Source organism: Physcomitrium patens, chromosome 11 (genome assembly GCF_059467195.1).
Source record: "Physcomitrium patens ecotype Gransden chromosome 11, ASM5946719v1, whole genome shotgun sequence".
Taxonomy (NCBI): domain Eukaryota; kingdom Viridiplantae; phylum Streptophyta; class Bryopsida; order Funariales; family Funariaceae; genus Physcomitrium; species Physcomitrium patens.
In genome coordinates, this window is record NC_143420.1 from 6,219,819 (window position 1) to 6,238,044 (window position 18,226).

Genomic DNA, 18,226 nt, shown 5'->3' on the forward strand with positions numbered 1-18,226 from the left:
TGACTATTTAAAGCCTTGGCCAATGTTAACTTGTCAATTCTATCCATCTCAATTATTTGCAAACTACTAAAAATTTATAGTTTATTTTTTAATTCAATTAATTTCTTATTTATATCAATCAATTTTAAATTTTTGGTAGTTTTTCCATTAACCTACAATAATTCACAAGATTTCAAATTTGAATTGCAATATAATTTATATAAATATTAATATCTTTATATAACTCAAGATCTAAGTTACATACTATATTATATTACAATATTTATTGCAACTATATTAAATAATAATAATAATAATAATAATAATAATACACACACACATACACCTTATTTATCAATTTATTTTTGAACAACTACCAATTATGTGGTAGGATTAAATTATCTAATTTTAGATGCAAACCATAAGAATTGAATAAAAATGGAAAAATATTACCAAAAAAAAAAGAAACATAGTTATATAATATTTCACAAATTTTCTTTTAGACTTATCCACTAATACTTCAAATCTAAAAAAATGTCAATCTATAGAATATGTTTTTTTTTTTTTTTTTTTAAGATTTTTACTTTTTCAAGGACCTTGGAGCAATTTTTTCTTTAGTATTATCAACCTTGTATAAATCTCAAGTAATATAGTTCTCTTCAATGGATCCAATAACCAACAATTTTCTATCAATAATTTCAATTTTTTTTAGAAGATTTTAGAAAATTAGATCTTTTATATCTTTTTGTAGTTTCTTGATAAGCACTATAAAAGATATATATCATCAAAAGGTTTTGACTCCAAAATAATCTCTCTATATAACATGCCAAAAATAAATACATCAATTTTTAAAGCATCCACTTCTTGTAAAGATTTTCTTTTTTTCTTTATGGCTTCAAGTGATATATATCTAATAGTTGGTAAAGTACTTTCTCCTATATATACTTATGGAGTATTTTTCACTTTAACCTTTGAAATACCAAAATCAAGAAATTTTACATGTATAAATTCTAAATCATTTATCTCTAAGATATCCATTGAATTTGTAATAATATTATCAAACTTTAGGTCACAATGTGCTACTTTCATGTCATGCATATAGTTTATTCCACTTATAATTTATAAAATAATATCTTTTCCAATTGCTTTTGAAAGTGAGACTCTTTCTTTTAATATATTCAATAAAATTTCTATTATTAGTATTATTATTTAAAAAATTGATAAAATAATTCAAATTTTAATTTAATCGATCTATAAGTTTTAAATCATTATTATACCTTTTCAACCCTGTTTGAAACAAGACCAAACTATCTCAAAAACCTAAGATCCTTCTATTCCACAGCAACATAAAATCTCATCACAAAATAGGACAAAATAGATCACAACAGAACTAAACAGAACTAAAAAAAATAGGATATGAAAGACAAATTGAGCAACCAAAAATAAAACAAAATAAAACTGAATAAAAGGATGAAAAACCAAACTTTACTAAGAAAAAGGATCTGAAGCTATACTTGATCACATGCCCCAAAAGGCCTTGGCCAATCCTATTTATACCTTGTCCTATTACCTTAGACTTTCTAGAATGTTCCTAGGTGGTGGATCCTACCTAGATAACTGCCTTAAATTCCTTTTTTAGAAGGTTCCATGTTAAGCCCCACCTAGATAATTACCCTAAGCCTTTTCTAAAAAGTTCCATGATAGACTCTATCCAAATAACCACCCTAAACTCTTTCTAGAATGCTCCACGATCGGTCCTATGTAGTCCACTAATCTAACCCAAATTCTAAAAACTTTCATGGTTCTATCTATCTATAAAATTATCTTATCTATATCTTCTTATACTATCTCTACTCTTAGTTGTTCCCCTATTCTCAATTGTCGCCTCTATTTCTAGTCATTTCTATGTTCTCAACAGTTGTCCCTATTCTTAGTTGTTTTCATATTCTCAACCATTGCCTCCATTCCCAACTATTTCCATGTGTTCAACTGTCGCCACCATTTCTAGCCTTGCATCTTTGTCTTTACCAACAATTAAAAATAAGAAATAGCTAAGAACAAGGATGATGGCTGCATAGGTGTAATAATAGTTAAGATAGAGTAGATTGTTTTAATAAAAATTTGGATTGCTCCATCATTCTCCTATAATTAGATCTATTAATAGACTAAATAAAATACATCATATATAATCTAATAATATATTTTATTATATTTTTATATAAAAAAATATCCTATATAAAAATCAATATCATGAAAGCTAATAGAAAAATAGTGAATAAATAAATAAACTAAATATGAAGTTCTAATCTAAAAAAATACATTATATTACTTATATTTTGTTATGTCTAAAAATATTTTTTGTATTTATATGCAACACTTTTTGAACAACATGTTATTGATTAATATACAAAGATTAATCAAATATATATTTTTTGATCCAATTAAATCAATATATTATTTTATTAATTTAAAAATTAAATATTAATTGACTACTTATAACATAATAGAGATTTTATTGATATAAGAAGATGCATTGTTTTACCTTCTATTCTTTACAAGAAGTACAACATATACGTACTATTGGGACCATGATATTATAAATAAAATGTAAGTATATGTTAAGTTAAATATTTATATTATTATTATTTGCTACACAAAATAATAATAAAAAATTGGAAGAATTATTGAAATGAAAAACACCTCTAAAAAATGCATAATTTTATCACCTGATTTTTTTTATTAAAAAATTGTAAATTTTAAAAGTCTTATTAATAGGTTGTAATATTCTAAAGCAAATTATTGCACATATTTATGTTATTAAATTTTTTAAATGTGTTTTGCCTTATGTTCATCCATAGATTATTCTATACCAAGATGACAAACTAATTACCCCCAAAAGAAAAATCTCTTGGAGAATTATATGATATTGAATCATAAGTTAAATCTAAACAAATAAAACCTCATTATCTACTGATAGGTATTCTAGATGTATTTAAAATATGTTTTTACTACAAAAAATTTAATCCACAAAATATTAAATCTAAATAAGCTTTTTATATTAAACAAATTTAAACAAATTTAAAACACTTCTCAATTAAATTAAGAGGTGTATGTGTATATATATATATATATATATATTGACTCATCCATCCACATACCCATCTAAATTTGATTGCTTTACAATACACCTCAATACCTTACTACAACATGTTATTTCTAAAGCAAACCAAGAGGCCCCAATATTAAAGTGTGTATGCATATGAAAAAAATACGTGTAAAAACATAATTATTATTTTAATTTCATTAGTATCTCGATATTACATTTTTACAGAATAAAAGAATTAAAAATCGTCCTAACATTTTCATCATCCTTCCTCACATCCCAAGCGCCAATAATAAACTCAATCAGCGGACATAAGCCTTTCCCATAGTTCCAAGCCTCACGAAGGTCCACGCACACAAAGACTTAATACAGATGCGTGAACGGCGTTCGAGAACGGTGGAAACGTCGAAGGAGCGACTCCACAAAGGCACCGACAAAACATGCGCCATGAATGCTCAGTAAAAGATATTTGCAAGAAAGCAAGCATCGGAGAGACTCCACTCAGTGAATCTTCAGTGGAAGGCACCTCGCGAGGCAAGAGGAGCATGGCCCACCTCCGCCATCGCCACTCCCCATCCCTGTCCCTCACTCAATTCTGCTTGTGTGCTCCCCAATCACTGCCATTTCCTGCATACTGATGTCCATGGACCTCATCTTTTCCCTGATTATGGCTTCAGTTCATTCCAGATTCTACGACTAGGCACCACGCTCTGCGTCTTCAGTCGTAACGACTGTCACGTTCAGGATTTCCTGAATACTACAGTAATGCTAACTACTTCACAGCCCTACTTGTTTGAATTAAGGTTTCTGGGAGGGTGGGCGGCGAGGTGGGATTTGTGGGTAGGAGGGAGAGTGGTGGAGAATTGGAGGTGGGGTTGACATGAGTCTTGTTTGTTGCAGTGCCCCCGCATTGCTGGTGCTGGTGCTGCCCACCGTCACCGCAACTGGAGGCTCCAGGAGGCATGGAGCCGCGGCCGCGACTGGGCGGGTTGGTGCGCGGCGTAGATCTGAGGTGGTGGTGAAGGGAGTGGGAGGAGTGCGGGCGGTGGCGGGGAATTGCGGGTGGGTGTTGGGCGGAAATGCGCGTGGCGTCGCAGTGATGCCGCCACTGACTGGGGATGGGGGTGCGAGAGTGGCGAGGAATGTGAGGCAGGTGCGCGATCTGTGCACTCGGTGCGTGGGGTCGGAGGAGTGCGAGGGGGATGGGGAGAAGGCGGGGAGCGGGGACGGCTATGTGGGGTCATCGGAGAAGAAGTTTCTGACGCTGCCGACGATTCTGACGTTGGCGCGAGTGGCCGCGGTGCCTGCGTTGCTTGCTGGTAGGCTTCCCACCGCGCAATGGATTGGTTTGGTGTGTGTGTGCTGACATGGTGATTGATTGCGTGGCGGTACGGTTGCGAGATGCTGAGAGCGTTCGACGGTGGTGGCCTGCGGCAGTGGATGTGGAGTGGTGCAGGAGTGGCATGAGGGTGGGAGGGAGATTGAAATGCGGGTGGGTTGCAATGCGGAGAATGGTTTGGAAGCACGGGGTGGATGGAAATGGTGTGGGCAGGCGGGAAGGAATCAGCGAAGGGGGGGAGGTTTAGGGTTAGCTTGTGGTGGATATGATGTGCGGAGCTGATTGTGGATGGTTGGGTGCAGTGTTTTATTGTGAGGAAAAATGGGCGACGACGGCAGGGGCGACCATCTTTGTGGTGGCAGCCGTGACGGACTGGCTGGACGGGTATCTGGCGAGAAAGGTATCGTGGATGATGGTGTGGTGCGTGTGGGTGTTGTGGATGCGAGGAGGTGGTAGCGTGGGGGGAGGATGAAGCGGTGGAATGACAGTGCGTGTGGCGTGTGGTGTGGCAGATGGGGTCGAGCTCGGAGTTTGGGGCTTTCTTGGATCCGGTTGCAGATAAGGTGGGTTGTGTCTGTTGCGTGGGCGTGAGTTAGGGCACGGTGTGGAGCGTGTGAAGGGCAATGGGAGGAGACGGAGGCAGAGTGGGATAGTGGGTTGGATTGGTAGAAATGGGAGAGACGGGATGCGAGAATGTGGATGGTGCAGTGAGCAAGGTTGGTGGGGGGTGGTGCAGCTGATGGTGGCGACCACATTGGTGTTGCTGTGCACAAGACCTCCCGTAGCGGCGCTGGCGAAGGTGGGGCCTTGGCTGCTTCCGGTGCCAGCGATCACGATCATCGGGCGCGAGGTACTTGCAGGAGTGAGATGTGTGGAGGAGGGAGGATGGGAGTAGGGAATGGGAGAGGCGGATGGAATGTGCATGAGGTTGGTGGATGGGTAGAGTGGGTGCGGGGTGCAGGGCGGGAATTGAAGTGGGTGGTGCGGTCGGGTGGGGGAGGGAGGATGGAGATGAATGAAGGGGGTGTTGATTTTGGCGAGTGGGAAATGGTGGTGAGGGGGATGTGTTTGTGACAGGCATGGGGGAAGCGGTGATACATGACCGGAGTGGGGAGTGGGATGTGCAGATCACGATGTCGGCACTGCGAGAGTGGGCTGCATCTCAGGGCGGAGACGTTCGGCAGGTAGACATGGCGGGCGATGGGGTAGCGTGAGTTGTGAACAGTGGGTGGGGGATAAGGCAATGGGGTTGTTGGTAGTTTGTTGTTGCTGTGGTGATGGTGGTGGTAGTGTGGTGTGGTTGTGCATGGGGTGCGGGCGATGGGAAGATGAGAGAGGTAAGGCGAGTGTGCGAGACTGACGAAGAGGTGGAGTTGCAGGCGGTGGCGGTGAACAGCTTGGGGAAATGGAAGACAGCAGCACAAATGGTAGCTCTGACGTTGCTGCTGGCGGGGCGGGATGGCGGGTACGTGATGTGTTTGGAGGATGTAGGGGAGGGTGAATTTGAATGCTGGTGAGTGGAGGGAGGTTGTGTGGCGATGTGATGCGAGCGTTGTTGATGGTGCGGATGTGGTATTGGTGTTGGTAAGCATGGGTTGTGGGACTGTAGGGGAGGAGTCGCACTGGGAGCAGCAGGTGTGAGTCTGCTATACGTGTCGGCAGGGTTGGCTGTGTGGTCGCTTGTGGTGTACATAAGATCGATGTGGAACCGATTAGCACAATAGTGATGCAAAATGGAGGGTCCAGGGTGATAGGAGTTGGTAGAGAGAGTAGAACCAAGGTGAAATTTTGGAGCTGTACATCGTGAGGATGAACATTTAACAACTAAGTATACTACTTCATTAAAAAGCGCATCAATTTGAGGAATTTGGTTTTATTTTGTTCTTTGAACTATATACTAAATATTAATAGGAAAAAATATAATTTTTACAATTTACTTCTTTATATTTTTACAGCAGTAAAAATTAATCTATTAACTAGTCCAACTCTTTTAACTAATGATTGAAACATTTAAGTTCAAAGAGATATGAATATGTATTTCTGTTTTACATCTATATTTTTGAAAAAATCAAAGCTAATTGCTTTCGTATATTAAATTTCAATTTTAACATTGCCATCTTGATTATAGAATAACTTTGTAATCTTACATATATATGAGAATTATCTTACAAATCTCAATACTTTTTTTTAATCTGTATGAGATAGAATTAACTAAAGGAGGAAAAATATTGAATATAATAATGAGTTTAATTTGTAAAAATTAAAAATTAAAAATTAAAATTTTTAAGATATAATAAAACTTGTTTCTTTAAAAGAATTTGTTGTTAAAAAATATGTTAGGTTTTAACAGATTCTAAATCGACATATTAATATATATTATATATAGAATACATTATTAGAAGTTGGAATATGATTTAAAATTTTTAAGAAGATTATGAATAAATTATAAGCAACAATGAATTTTTATAAGTATTAGTTTTTGTTATCAACTCTATAATTTATGACATAAAATTTACAAAACACTTAAAAGGCCCTTTTCTCTCTAATTTATGTCGTTATATAGTTGTAAACTAAACAATATTGTTATAGAAATTATAGTTACTTGTGTGTATTTCAAAAATTCTAAATAAGCACTATTTTAACTTTTTATTCATAAATTATATTTGTGAATAACACTTAATTCTATATATATATATATACATGTACTTACATGTGTTTGTGTGTGTGTTTCTAATTTTTTCTTGCATTAGAATTTTCAAATTTTATTTCATTTCACAAAACAATGTATATAATTTTTTTGATATTTATATTTTCTGTATATCCTACACTTTTAAAATAATAATTTCGTTTTGTTTGTTTGTTTGTTTACATTCGTTCATTTGTTTGTATGACTATTTATATCTAAAACTTTACAAAGCTCAATTCAACCATCTTAATAATAACAAAGACTTATAATACTACTAACAACTTATAATATCTTTGCCAATATTAGAAACAAAAATTATTGAGAGGAAATTGCAAAGATCTTAGAAATGAAGAAGTTGAGATTGCCACTTATTAAAACCATGTCTTACAAATTGCAAAGATTTACAAGTAGTTGTGCATTACATTATTGAGCCAATGGTTGAACTCTTGACCTCTTTAGTAAAGATTCTATGTACCACATCTTAAATATTGTTTATATGTTGTAAAATACTTGGCTCCTAATTTCTTAAGTAGCAATTAGATATAGCACATCTAAAGAATTACAATGGCTCATACATCCATAAGACCTATGTTATGTAAAGAGTGGAAATGAAGAGTTAAACTTGCAAAACAATTGGTGGATTTTTATTAAAATTCTCTGTATTTAAAATAGAACAACAATGTTCATTTTAAGAATTCCAACTATACTCCTTGTTATGAAATTAATTTCTAAATTCTAAAGTTCTAATTTCCTAAAATTCTATCTCAAATCTTGAATACAAATACAATTTTTTCATAAAAATCATTTAATATCTGATTTTATATTATAATATCAATTATAATATATATTTTTAAAGTTCAAAGATTCAAAAATAGGCATCAAAATTTGATTTCTTAGTTTAATGCTTTTTTTGAGTTCTTTATATATTTTTGAGTTCTTAATTTTAATTTTGGAATTTCATGTATAGATCAAGAGTACATGAGGATGCTTGTTCCAACAAGAATTTGGAATCCGAAGTGGAAGTGGTGTACAATGAGATAGTACTTGACCCAACATTATAATTCCACGGTTTGCTTCTTGTAGAAGAGACTTAGAGAAATAAACGTGATTCAACTACATCCTCCAAAGCTTTCACTATTTTCCTTGCAAAAAGCAAGTCAATTGATATTTTACTTCCATCACCCATTACATCAAAGGCGCTTATCGAGTTAACTAAGCATACGAAAGATTCAACCTATACTAACAGGAATACAAAGCTTGTTTTGCTTCAGTTCTATCACTCTGCAGTTGAAACGTTGGATTGCATCACTTTTTCTCCTTTTTTCTTCTCGGTGGTGATGGTGGTCCTCAATCCTCAAATCCAAAATGCAATTAATGGACATGTTAATTTGTGTGGATTAACATGCAGCAATCTCAGGCTGGAAGTTCTACGTGGAGTTGGGGGCAGGGCCTACTCCACCGTTAGGAGGTACAGACAGATTCCAGGAGACCAATCAGCATTTGTATAGCTACATATTTAAGCGAACTTTTCAACGTCTTGATCAATCCTTTTTGTTTCCGTGCAGTACTATGATGGTTGTCCCTACTGCACATTTCTGACTTCTCTGCCTAAGAAAAAACAAAGGACAAAGAATTGAGGACTAGTTGAAAACGTATGAAAAAATCCTTGGAAAAAGGTGTTTCACCTTAATTTATGCCGTGTATAACGCGTTTCTGCTGTACTGAGGCGATGGTTCACTTTCGTCATGAGCCGAATTGCCACACTTGCGTAAAAGTCCTGTGAGTGTCTGCAATAGTTTCAAAAGACTTATTCACAAGGTCGCCATCCTGCTGCCAAACCCCACCTGCCTGCATTGAGGCTATTGACTGGATAGTCCCTTCAACACCGTCGTCGCCTCACGCAGGAGAAAAAAACTCTTCTACACCCAATTTCATGTGAAACTTGTCTTCACGCAAAAGTGCTTGTCTTGATGCCACATAATCTGATTAAAATTTACTAATGCCGAGTAGTATGATTACTATTCTAGATGATTCGCTGTTCCGCAGATCCTCTACCATTACTCCTGCGAAGTCTCTATCACCTGCCGGAAAATCATCAAGAAAACGAACCATTATTCGCCTGTGTTGAATTTCTTTACTCAATTTAGTTGAGTGTGAATGGCTCCTCCACGGTGGCTCATTGGCTGCTTCCACACTTCAAAAGGCAGAGTCCTCTTTGAATACTGATACATTCTTGTCCACACACTTCCAAAGCCTGGGAGTTCGAACAATTTCCACTTCACGAATGCGCAAGTACAGCACTTTCGGAGATAACTTCGGCCATTGACTCGATGGCACCAGGACAGGTACACACGGACTGTCTATGGATGAAGTACAGTTGCCTCAGGAACACATACAGTAAGCTACAGGCTTTACAAATGAAGGACCTGGATTTCAGGCATTGGGCCTCTCAGGAGTTTTCACTTGTTACACCTGAGGAGCAAGCAGTCCTTGGAAGTGGGTTGGAGGTTAGAAAGCAGGCATTTGAAAGTTTTGCAGCTTTAAGGTGGACGGATCTTAATCGGTTTGTGTCGTTTAGACTTGCACCATAATTTGAGATCCTCTGTGTTTCATTTCTCTTCGCGAATGAAGAATATTCAGTTCTACATTTCTTACTCAACTGGAGTTCCAGGATTGGGTTGTAGCGGCGGTATTTTACTGTTTGGTCCTCGCTCGCAAGAACAGGTTTGTACATTCCTGTGTCCGTAGACCAAGCAGTTGGAATTTTATATGCTTCACCAAATCTGAGGTTACGATGGCATGGTAAGCGCGCGCAATACCACCCTCTGAGTTAAATCTGAAATCTTCGATCAGTAGGGGTGAAGCACTCGGCATCTCCACTTGAACGAAATTTCTTTCGGAGGCTTGGTTTTTGTAGCCCCAGAAGATCATGCATCGGAACAAGGTTTACGGCCATCTGGAATGGGCAAGACACAAATCGTCCTGGAGGCACGGCCGCCACATCTTCAGTATCCTCTCTTCAGGAGTCATCTTCGCCGTGTTTCCTCCAGTTCTCGTCTGCACCCTCTTCGGAACGTTCGTCACCATCTTCAACCACTTTGTTCAAAATGGGCATCTCCCCACCTGGATGCCGATCCTGCACGTTGCCTCCCTCCCCTTCACCCTCACCTCCTCAGTATTGTCTCTCCTCCTCGTCTTCCGAACCAACTCGTCCTACAACCGATTCGAAGAAGCTCGCAAGTTCTGGGGATCGAATGTAAACAGGACCAGAGATCTCGTGCGCCAGTCGCTGACATGGATAAGCCAGCCAGGGGACTCCTTAATATTACTCAGCCTCCTGCGCCACATCAAGGCATACTCCTTCTGCCTCAAGGACCATCTCACGGAGGATGAGACTCTCCGCGATGACCTCGTCGGCATTGTTGAGCCCCACGAGCTGGAGAGCATCCTGAGCTCCCCGCACCGCCCCAACTACATTTTGCAGGTGCTCTCTGAGCTCATCAACCAGTGCCACATCTCCCAATGGGAGAAGATGTCCATGGATGAGAACATCACCACCTTCCACGACAATGTGGGCGCGTGTGAGCGCATCCTCAAGACGCCCATCCCGATTGCGTACACGCTGGTCACGTCCAGGTTTCTGATCCTCTGGCATTCGGCGCTGCCGTTGGCGCTTTGGAACGACTGCGGCTGGCTCACCATTCCTGCGACGTTCCTCACAGGGATGGCGCTGTTCTACATCGAAGAGGTCGGGGTCGTGATCGAAGAGCCGTTCTGGATCTTGCCGCTCGGGTCGATATGCACCGGCATCGTGTCGGCGATCGACGGACTCTCTGCTGCTCACAAGACGTCCAACCTGTTGTGGAGTCTCCACCAACCCATGACGGACCATGTGGTGCAAATTGCGTTCGAGAGGTCGAAGACAGACGGGTTCTCTAAGACTCGGGATCAGATTGATGTGATGCTCACGAGAATCAATTCCATTGCGTAGAAGAAATCTGCCTCAAAACCTGACATATAATATCAGGAACACAATGACAGTGTTTGCGGTACTTAATCCGTAGATCCTCAGAGTTCATCGCAGTTTTACTTCCTCAAGCCGATGAAGGATAGAATACCACACTTGTAGGATTTGTAAATATCAGACATTTTTGTGAACTTGAGTTGGATTCCCTGCATAGTAGGATCTCTTCTCTCTGGCACATGCTACACTTTTCAGCTGTTTCAGAAACAAAGGAAGAGTCTCATGCAGATTATGCAACTCTAGGTCCTATTTCGTAACAGCCACCAGACGACTGCATACCTTCATGTTCTCGGGTTCCTACAACTCGAATGAAATATCGTGAATACAGTTGACATGGGTTGGCCCAACTTCAACAGAATGCATCATCCACATTGCAGGAAATCGACTAGAACCTTTCGGAAATTCAGCGGAGATGCAACTTAATATTACAGTTTTGTTCTTTTTCTTATTGCAGAGCGATGCACAGTTCTTTGATTAGTTACGCGTTTCTGTAGCTGTCATTCAATACAATGGTACGAATTAGCTTGTATGATGTAGTCATCCGTTTCTCACGCTGAAACTTGTTCACCGAGTGTTAAACTTCAGCTGCTGGGCTACCGGATACTCGGTGCTGGTCACATGCATGTGTTGTGGTGAGGACAAGTCGGCAACATCACAGTTCGGAGTTTCGACTTTTTCAGTAGTTTGAGCTACGAAGGTCTAGAAGTTTAATCTAGGCTCCTTCAAAAGTTCACAGAAGAGGGCTCGCATTTCTAAACAAGCCAACGGTCTCTAACTTGACGTTGGAAACTTGACGAAGTAAAACTGGACTACCCAAAACAATGACCATCTGTTGTTGGAAAAGAAGTTGTGGCAAAGGAGAGGAGATGTGCAATTTGGGCTTGTCGGAAAATCTATGGGGAAAAGTCCTTCAAGAACGAGTGGTCCAAGTTATTTTGTTTGATGTGGAGAAGGTTGAAATCTGATGTCGTTCTGATGCCATGTTCTTTGGAACGAGTTGATCCTTTAATTGTTGAAATGTAATTCACCTTGAATGTGAAAGAGCTTTACCACTAATAGGAAATACAACAGGAAGAAATGGATTATTTATATTTAAATTTATATTTTTTTGGAATTATCATTTAAAAAACCATGTTATGTGAGGAGCAGTATTTAATTCAAAAGTAAACCATAAAAAATAGGACTGGTGAGAAATTATCCAATAAATGTAGTTTTTTACATTTTGTTTATTTCAATAACATTTGATTGGAGACTAAAAATAGATAATTATTATAGATAATCCAAATAAGTACTAGGAAAACCTAATTCCTTTTTCTCTTACTTCCAAGTGATTCATGCTCCTATTTTTACAGCAATTTGAGAAGACATTGTATGCAATCTTTGTCATAAAATATGGTATAAAATGGATGTTATATATATAAAAAAAAATGCTTATCTATCTATGCCTATTGTTGCCTAAGGTTCAAATATAAATATTTGTTATTTTTGTTTTTTGTTTTTTGTTTTGTTTTGTTTTTTTAAATTTTTTTTTTGTTTTTTTTTTTTTTTTTTATTTATATTCTATATTTTAGCATTTTGGAATTAAAAAACTTACAAAATATATACATATTGAATAAATATTTATAAAAATAAATAAAAACTATAATTATTGCAAAGTTATATTATAATAATTCCTTAAAATAATATTCATGTGAAGAATTTCAAACAAAAATTTAATTTAGCTTTTATTTTTAGTTATATCACCATAGTTTTATATATGTTATATATAATAATTAAGTTAAATTTATATTTATATATAGAAATAATTTAAGTAAATTTTAATATATATATATATATATATATATATATATATATATATATTTTAAGAAAATAATATTACATAAAAAACTTTTTTTTATTTAATTAATGGCATAGTTTTAATCATTTTTTATACAAAAATTATGTCACAACTTTGATTTTTTTCAAATTTTAAAATAATTTTTCAAATATTTGCATAATATTTGTGCTCAAATTAATTTGTAAGTAGTAGAGTTATAACTATTGATAAAGATCAAAATTTAGAGACATGGTATGTAAATATTTGTAGTAGAAATATTATTTATAAATTAAAAATATAAATATTAATATTTTAATTTTTTCCAAAAATGAATTTTTTATTTTTTTAATTTATATAATGATAAGACATAGATTTTTTAGAAATAATAATTAAATCATAATCATATCTAAGTAGAAAAATAATTAAGAAATTATGGAACATCTAAGATATTAGTGACTACAACACAATTATTCTAAGCATATAAAATCTTCATATGAGTAAGATAGTACAATAACTTATTAGAATAAAAAAAATAACAATTTAATGCTAGTAATATATCAAACATTTAATACTAGTGGAAATAACAATATTATTTGAATGACTATTTAAAAATATTAAAATAATAATCTTTATATACAAAAAATTTAGGATTTTGAAAATATATATATATATATATATATATATATATATATATATATATATATATATATATATATATATATTAAAAATAAATTTTAATGACATTGAATAAAAAATTCTACTAGAATTTCTAAAGAATAGTATAATATAGTAATAATAAAATACTTTTAAAATCTAATTTTATTGGATTAAATATTTTTAAAAACTATTTTTTTTTGCTTTTGACTTTTTGATATATGTTAAATGATAAAATGACCTGATTTACATATTTTCTTTTAAGAATACTATAACTCTAAATGATAAAAAAAAATCAAACTTTCAAGTCATAGTTTAAGTTCATGAAGTCTTAGTGGATAAAGTATAAGATTATAACTTACCTTTTTTAATCTTTAAATACTTAAAAATATTAAAAAGAAAATTAGAATTATAATAGTAAATATATATTTATAATTTTTATATTTATATCAAAAAAATTATATTTAATAAATTAGTATAAATAATTAAATTATTATCATATTATTGTTATTCAATTTTATTTATTTAAGAAACAAAACTACTTAATAAAGATAAAATATAAGAAAACAAATTTATATTATTATTTTTAATTCTTCAATGTCTATTTTAATAGAAGTAATATAAGATAAAAATTTTAAATGACTTTTTTTGAAAATAAAAATATAACTTAATCCATAATATATGAATTTTTTTTAAATGTAATTACAAAAATATATTTTTTTTAAAAAATATTAATTTTAAGAATTCAAATAATTAAAGAAAATTAAAGATAATATTTATATTATAAAAATTAGTATTTTTTAATTCCTTAAATATGTATATTTTTTCAAAATTAGAATAAATAATATAATCCATAAAAAAATGAATATTACTATTTAAAAGTTAATTTTCTTTAAAATTAAGACATATATTTTAAAACTAATAATAAAATCTATTATATCATTATATTTATATGGATATATTAATTAATTTATATAATATATTATTCATATAAAATAAAATTTATAATATTATTTCGAACATTTTTTATAATTTTAATTTAAAAATTATAAGATAAAAATATTTATGTATATATTAAAATCAAAAATTTATTTAAATAGATTTTATTTTGAATTTTTCAAGTTTACTAAAATATTGTCATGAACATATACAACTACTAAGATAAGAAGTGTTAGGTAGAAGATAAATGTAGATATATTTAATATTATCTTGTGGAGAAGATTTTTAAAAGTTTTATAGATGTGAATTTGACTTTATACATGTTTGTAGGTGATTAGTAGATTAGAAACTTGGCCAATAAGTTGGCCATGTTGTGTAGTAATACTACTATTACATGAAAGAAGAAAGAAAGTATTTTTTTATAGAAGAGCCTAGTAGAAAGATATAGTAGAAAAATAAGAATAAATAATAGAAAGGTTTTAAAAAAAAATTAATTTTAATATTGTATTTTTATAAAAGAGACTTCTATTTACTTTGTAGGGGCATAAATGAGCCAAATCAAAGTAAATGAAATAAGTAATTAATATAAGCATATTTAGGAGGAGATTGTGAATAGGTTTTAGTAAAAATTACTTCAAAATGTGAAGAGTTGATACCTAAAGAGAAGCAGTTGTAAACTAGGGTCGAAATTAGATCCTAAGGCATAAAACTGTGTACCTATGGCAACTCTAAGGTTCTTTGGTTGACCAAAGAGTAGGATTGTTTTTAAGTGGTTTTGGATTTTGAGAAATTCAAAGAAATAGTACTTTAGATAATTTCATGAAATTTATTAATGATCTATAAATGATTTTTTTTATTAAGTGATAATTATTGTATATAATTTTTATTAAAAATTTAAGCTTGAATTAATGATTTATTCAAAGTTTATTGAAGTTCAAACATATTAAGGACTTGAATTTTGGAGTTCAAAAGATTAGTGAGAGTTTCTAAGATATTTATCAATCTCCCAATTAAATTGAAATAAAAATTTGTACATGAGTAATAAACTTGACTTTCAACAGTTGAACAAAGTTTAAGACTTATTAAATGCTGAAATTAAGAGATTGTGGCTCTAAAATATTGGCATCAAGGTTAGAGAAGAAGGCCGGACCACACCCAAGTGGATTTTAGGAATTATCTTCTATTTGATACATTTGATCTTCTTGTAATGTTTTATGCTTTTTTTCAACTTAATAAATAAGATGTATACGAATTTCAAGTCAAAATCAATAATTCAATCATTGATTTTTGATATTTCAATCTATTATAGGATATATAATTTGATTAGGACTTGATTAAGATTCATTTAGATTTGATTAGGATTTGATCTAAGATTTGATTTAAATTTGATTAAGATTTGATTAGAATTTAAGTTTTGATTAGGATTTGAAATAAGATTTGATTAGAATTTAGGATTTATTTAGGATTTATTTAAGATATGATTTGAATTTAGAATTCATTTAGGATATATTTAGAGCTTGATTAAGATCTAGTTAAGATTTTATTAGGATTTGATGTAGGATTTTATTGAAGTCTGTTGAGGATTACATTAGGATTTGGTTAGGATTCAATTAAGATTTTTATTTTTAATATTTTTTTAAAGATTTTTTTGATATTTCTTTAAGATTTATTTATTATATATATATATTTTAAAGTTTAATTTATGAAGTCTTTATGTTTCTTTTGTAAGTTCTTTAAAATTTGTTTTAAATTTAATTAAAATTTAATTAAAATTGTTATGATTTAATTGGAATTAGTTTATGGTTTTATTAGAGTTATTAAGATCTTCTTGTTGCAAGTTCCATTTTACCTTCTTCAACTAGGTGCCCAGTGCATTTTTAATCAAACTTCATGAAATACGACAACGTGTTCTATATATTTGACTTAATAACTACTTATAATATAAGTTGTCCATATGGCATACATGTAGGAAAATAGTCTTGCAAGTTAGATATATGTTTTTTTAAGTTGAACATGTGTTTGAGGTCCTATAGTATGTTGCTACATTGCTCCTACTTAAATAGCACATATAAAGGCAAGAATGAAGCCTTTTTCATTCATGTTAATGCATTTTTTTTCTTTCTTAGTCTTCTTTTAAGAGTCTCTAGTCTTCCTATTGATAGCAATAGCCATTATGGTTTAATATTATATTAACTTTGAATAAATATTTAATCTTTTTGAATGATACAAGAGTGTATGGAGATTTTTATTAATTGTGATTCATATCCTTAATAGTTTGATAAGAGTGTTGTTTTATTATTCTTGTTATATTTTAAAAATAAATAAATTATTTCATTTTTTTTTTTTAATATTTTGAAGAGTTGGAAGAAAAAAATAATGGATACTATACTTAACTAAAGTAAGAACAAATTTGCAACTATTACAAATCTATATAAGATTATCAACATTTCTAATATAAAAATCTCACATATTTCCAATATTAATTATAGAGGTACTATTCCTATGCCTATTAAAAAAGTTAACAATGAAATTTACTATCTATGCAAAAAAAAAGGATAATTAAGAAAAATAAGTAGACCAATCTTATAATTGAACTTGAAAAATCTTGCTACTCTAAGTATAAAGGACACGGATCAATATGTTGAGAAGTTTAATAGAACTAGGTCAAAATTTTGAGGATTTTTACAAGAAATGAAGTTCTATTTAAGGTTGCATCTTTTTCAATACTTTGATGGATTTACTCAAGTTGAAGTTATATGTGGACTTTTTTTTGGAAGTACCTTCTTTTGATTTGTACCTTTGATACAAAAATATTCACTTTTCTTCCATGATCTAAATTTCTTCTTGGAAGTATTTATGGCTACATTTTGAGAAAGTGATTGAAAAAAGATAGCAAAGATCAAACTTCTATCTTTAAAATAAGGATCACATTCAACCACCATATATGCTATTGACTTCCAGAATCTTATTTATAATGTAGATTAGAATGACAAAGCTTTTATCAATTAATTTTAATATGGATTAAAAAAGAATATCAAACATTTATTATTGATAAAACAAAGAGAAATTTTATTGAAATAATATATTACTTAAGCTATTGCATACAACAATCAACTTCTTGAAAAATGCCAAGAATAAAGATTTGTTTGAAGAGATTCAAGTCCAATTATGATGGTAATTTTTAAGATTTCAAAAACTTATTTATCAAGGTTGGAACCTATGAAAATTAATAGAGTATGTTTTAAACCTCTCATTAAGCAAGAAAAGAATCAATGTTGTCAAGAAGGTTTGTGTTTATATTATACAAAATCAACACACATTTCTTAATATTGTCTTAAAAAGCAACAAAATTACAAAATAACATGGCTATTAGGTAAAAATAGAAAAGAAATATTCTATTATAGAAGAGCTTAAATGAAAATATTTTAGTAAATTATCTTAGAAATATAAATAATAGAGAAGGAGGTAATAAAAGTTAATAAGTATTAATACTACCTTCTTATAGAAGAAACTTCTACTTACTTTATAGGAATATAAATGAGTGAAATAAAAATAAATGAGATAAATAATTAATATAAGCATCTCTAGAAGAAATTAAAAATAGATTTAAGTAAAAATTACCTCAATATACTGACAATTGATACTTGAAGAAGACTAGTTGTCAACTAAGATTGAAATCAAACCTT

The 18,226-nt window shown here is 32.6% G+C and overlaps 1 protein-coding gene across 3 annotated transcripts; it reads left to right on the top strand.

Annotated features, from left to right (window-relative positions):
• Positions 1-3,593: 3,593 nt before the first annotated feature.
• Positions 3,594-6,287, top strand: LOC112288334 (CDP-diacylglycerol--glycerol-3-phosphate 3-phosphatidyltransferase 2). Of its 3 annotated transcripts, XM_024532438.3 has the most exons (8): positions 3,594-3,844; positions 3,983-4,401; positions 4,724-4,821; positions 4,934-4,984; positions 5,158-5,271; positions 5,549-5,605; positions 5,750-5,886; positions 6,031-6,287. In XM_024532438.3, the coding sequence occupies exons 2-8, from the start codon at positions 4,182-4,184 to the stop codon at positions 6,143-6,145; spliced, it is 792 nt and encodes a 263-aa protein (XP_024388206.1). In that variant the 5' UTR covers positions 3,594-3,844; positions 3,983-4,181; the 3' UTR covers positions 6,146-6,287. The 3 variants fall into 3 exon arrangements, with proteins under 3 accessions (XP_024388206.1, XP_024388203.1, XP_024388202.1); XM_024532435.3 differs by lacking the exon at positions 3,594-3,844 and having other exon boundaries at positions 3,866-4,401; positions 5,801-5,886; XM_024532434.3 differs by lacking the exon at positions 3,594-3,844 and having other exon boundaries at positions 3,883-4,401.
• The last annotated feature ends 11,939 nt before the right edge of the window (positions 6,288-18,226 follow it).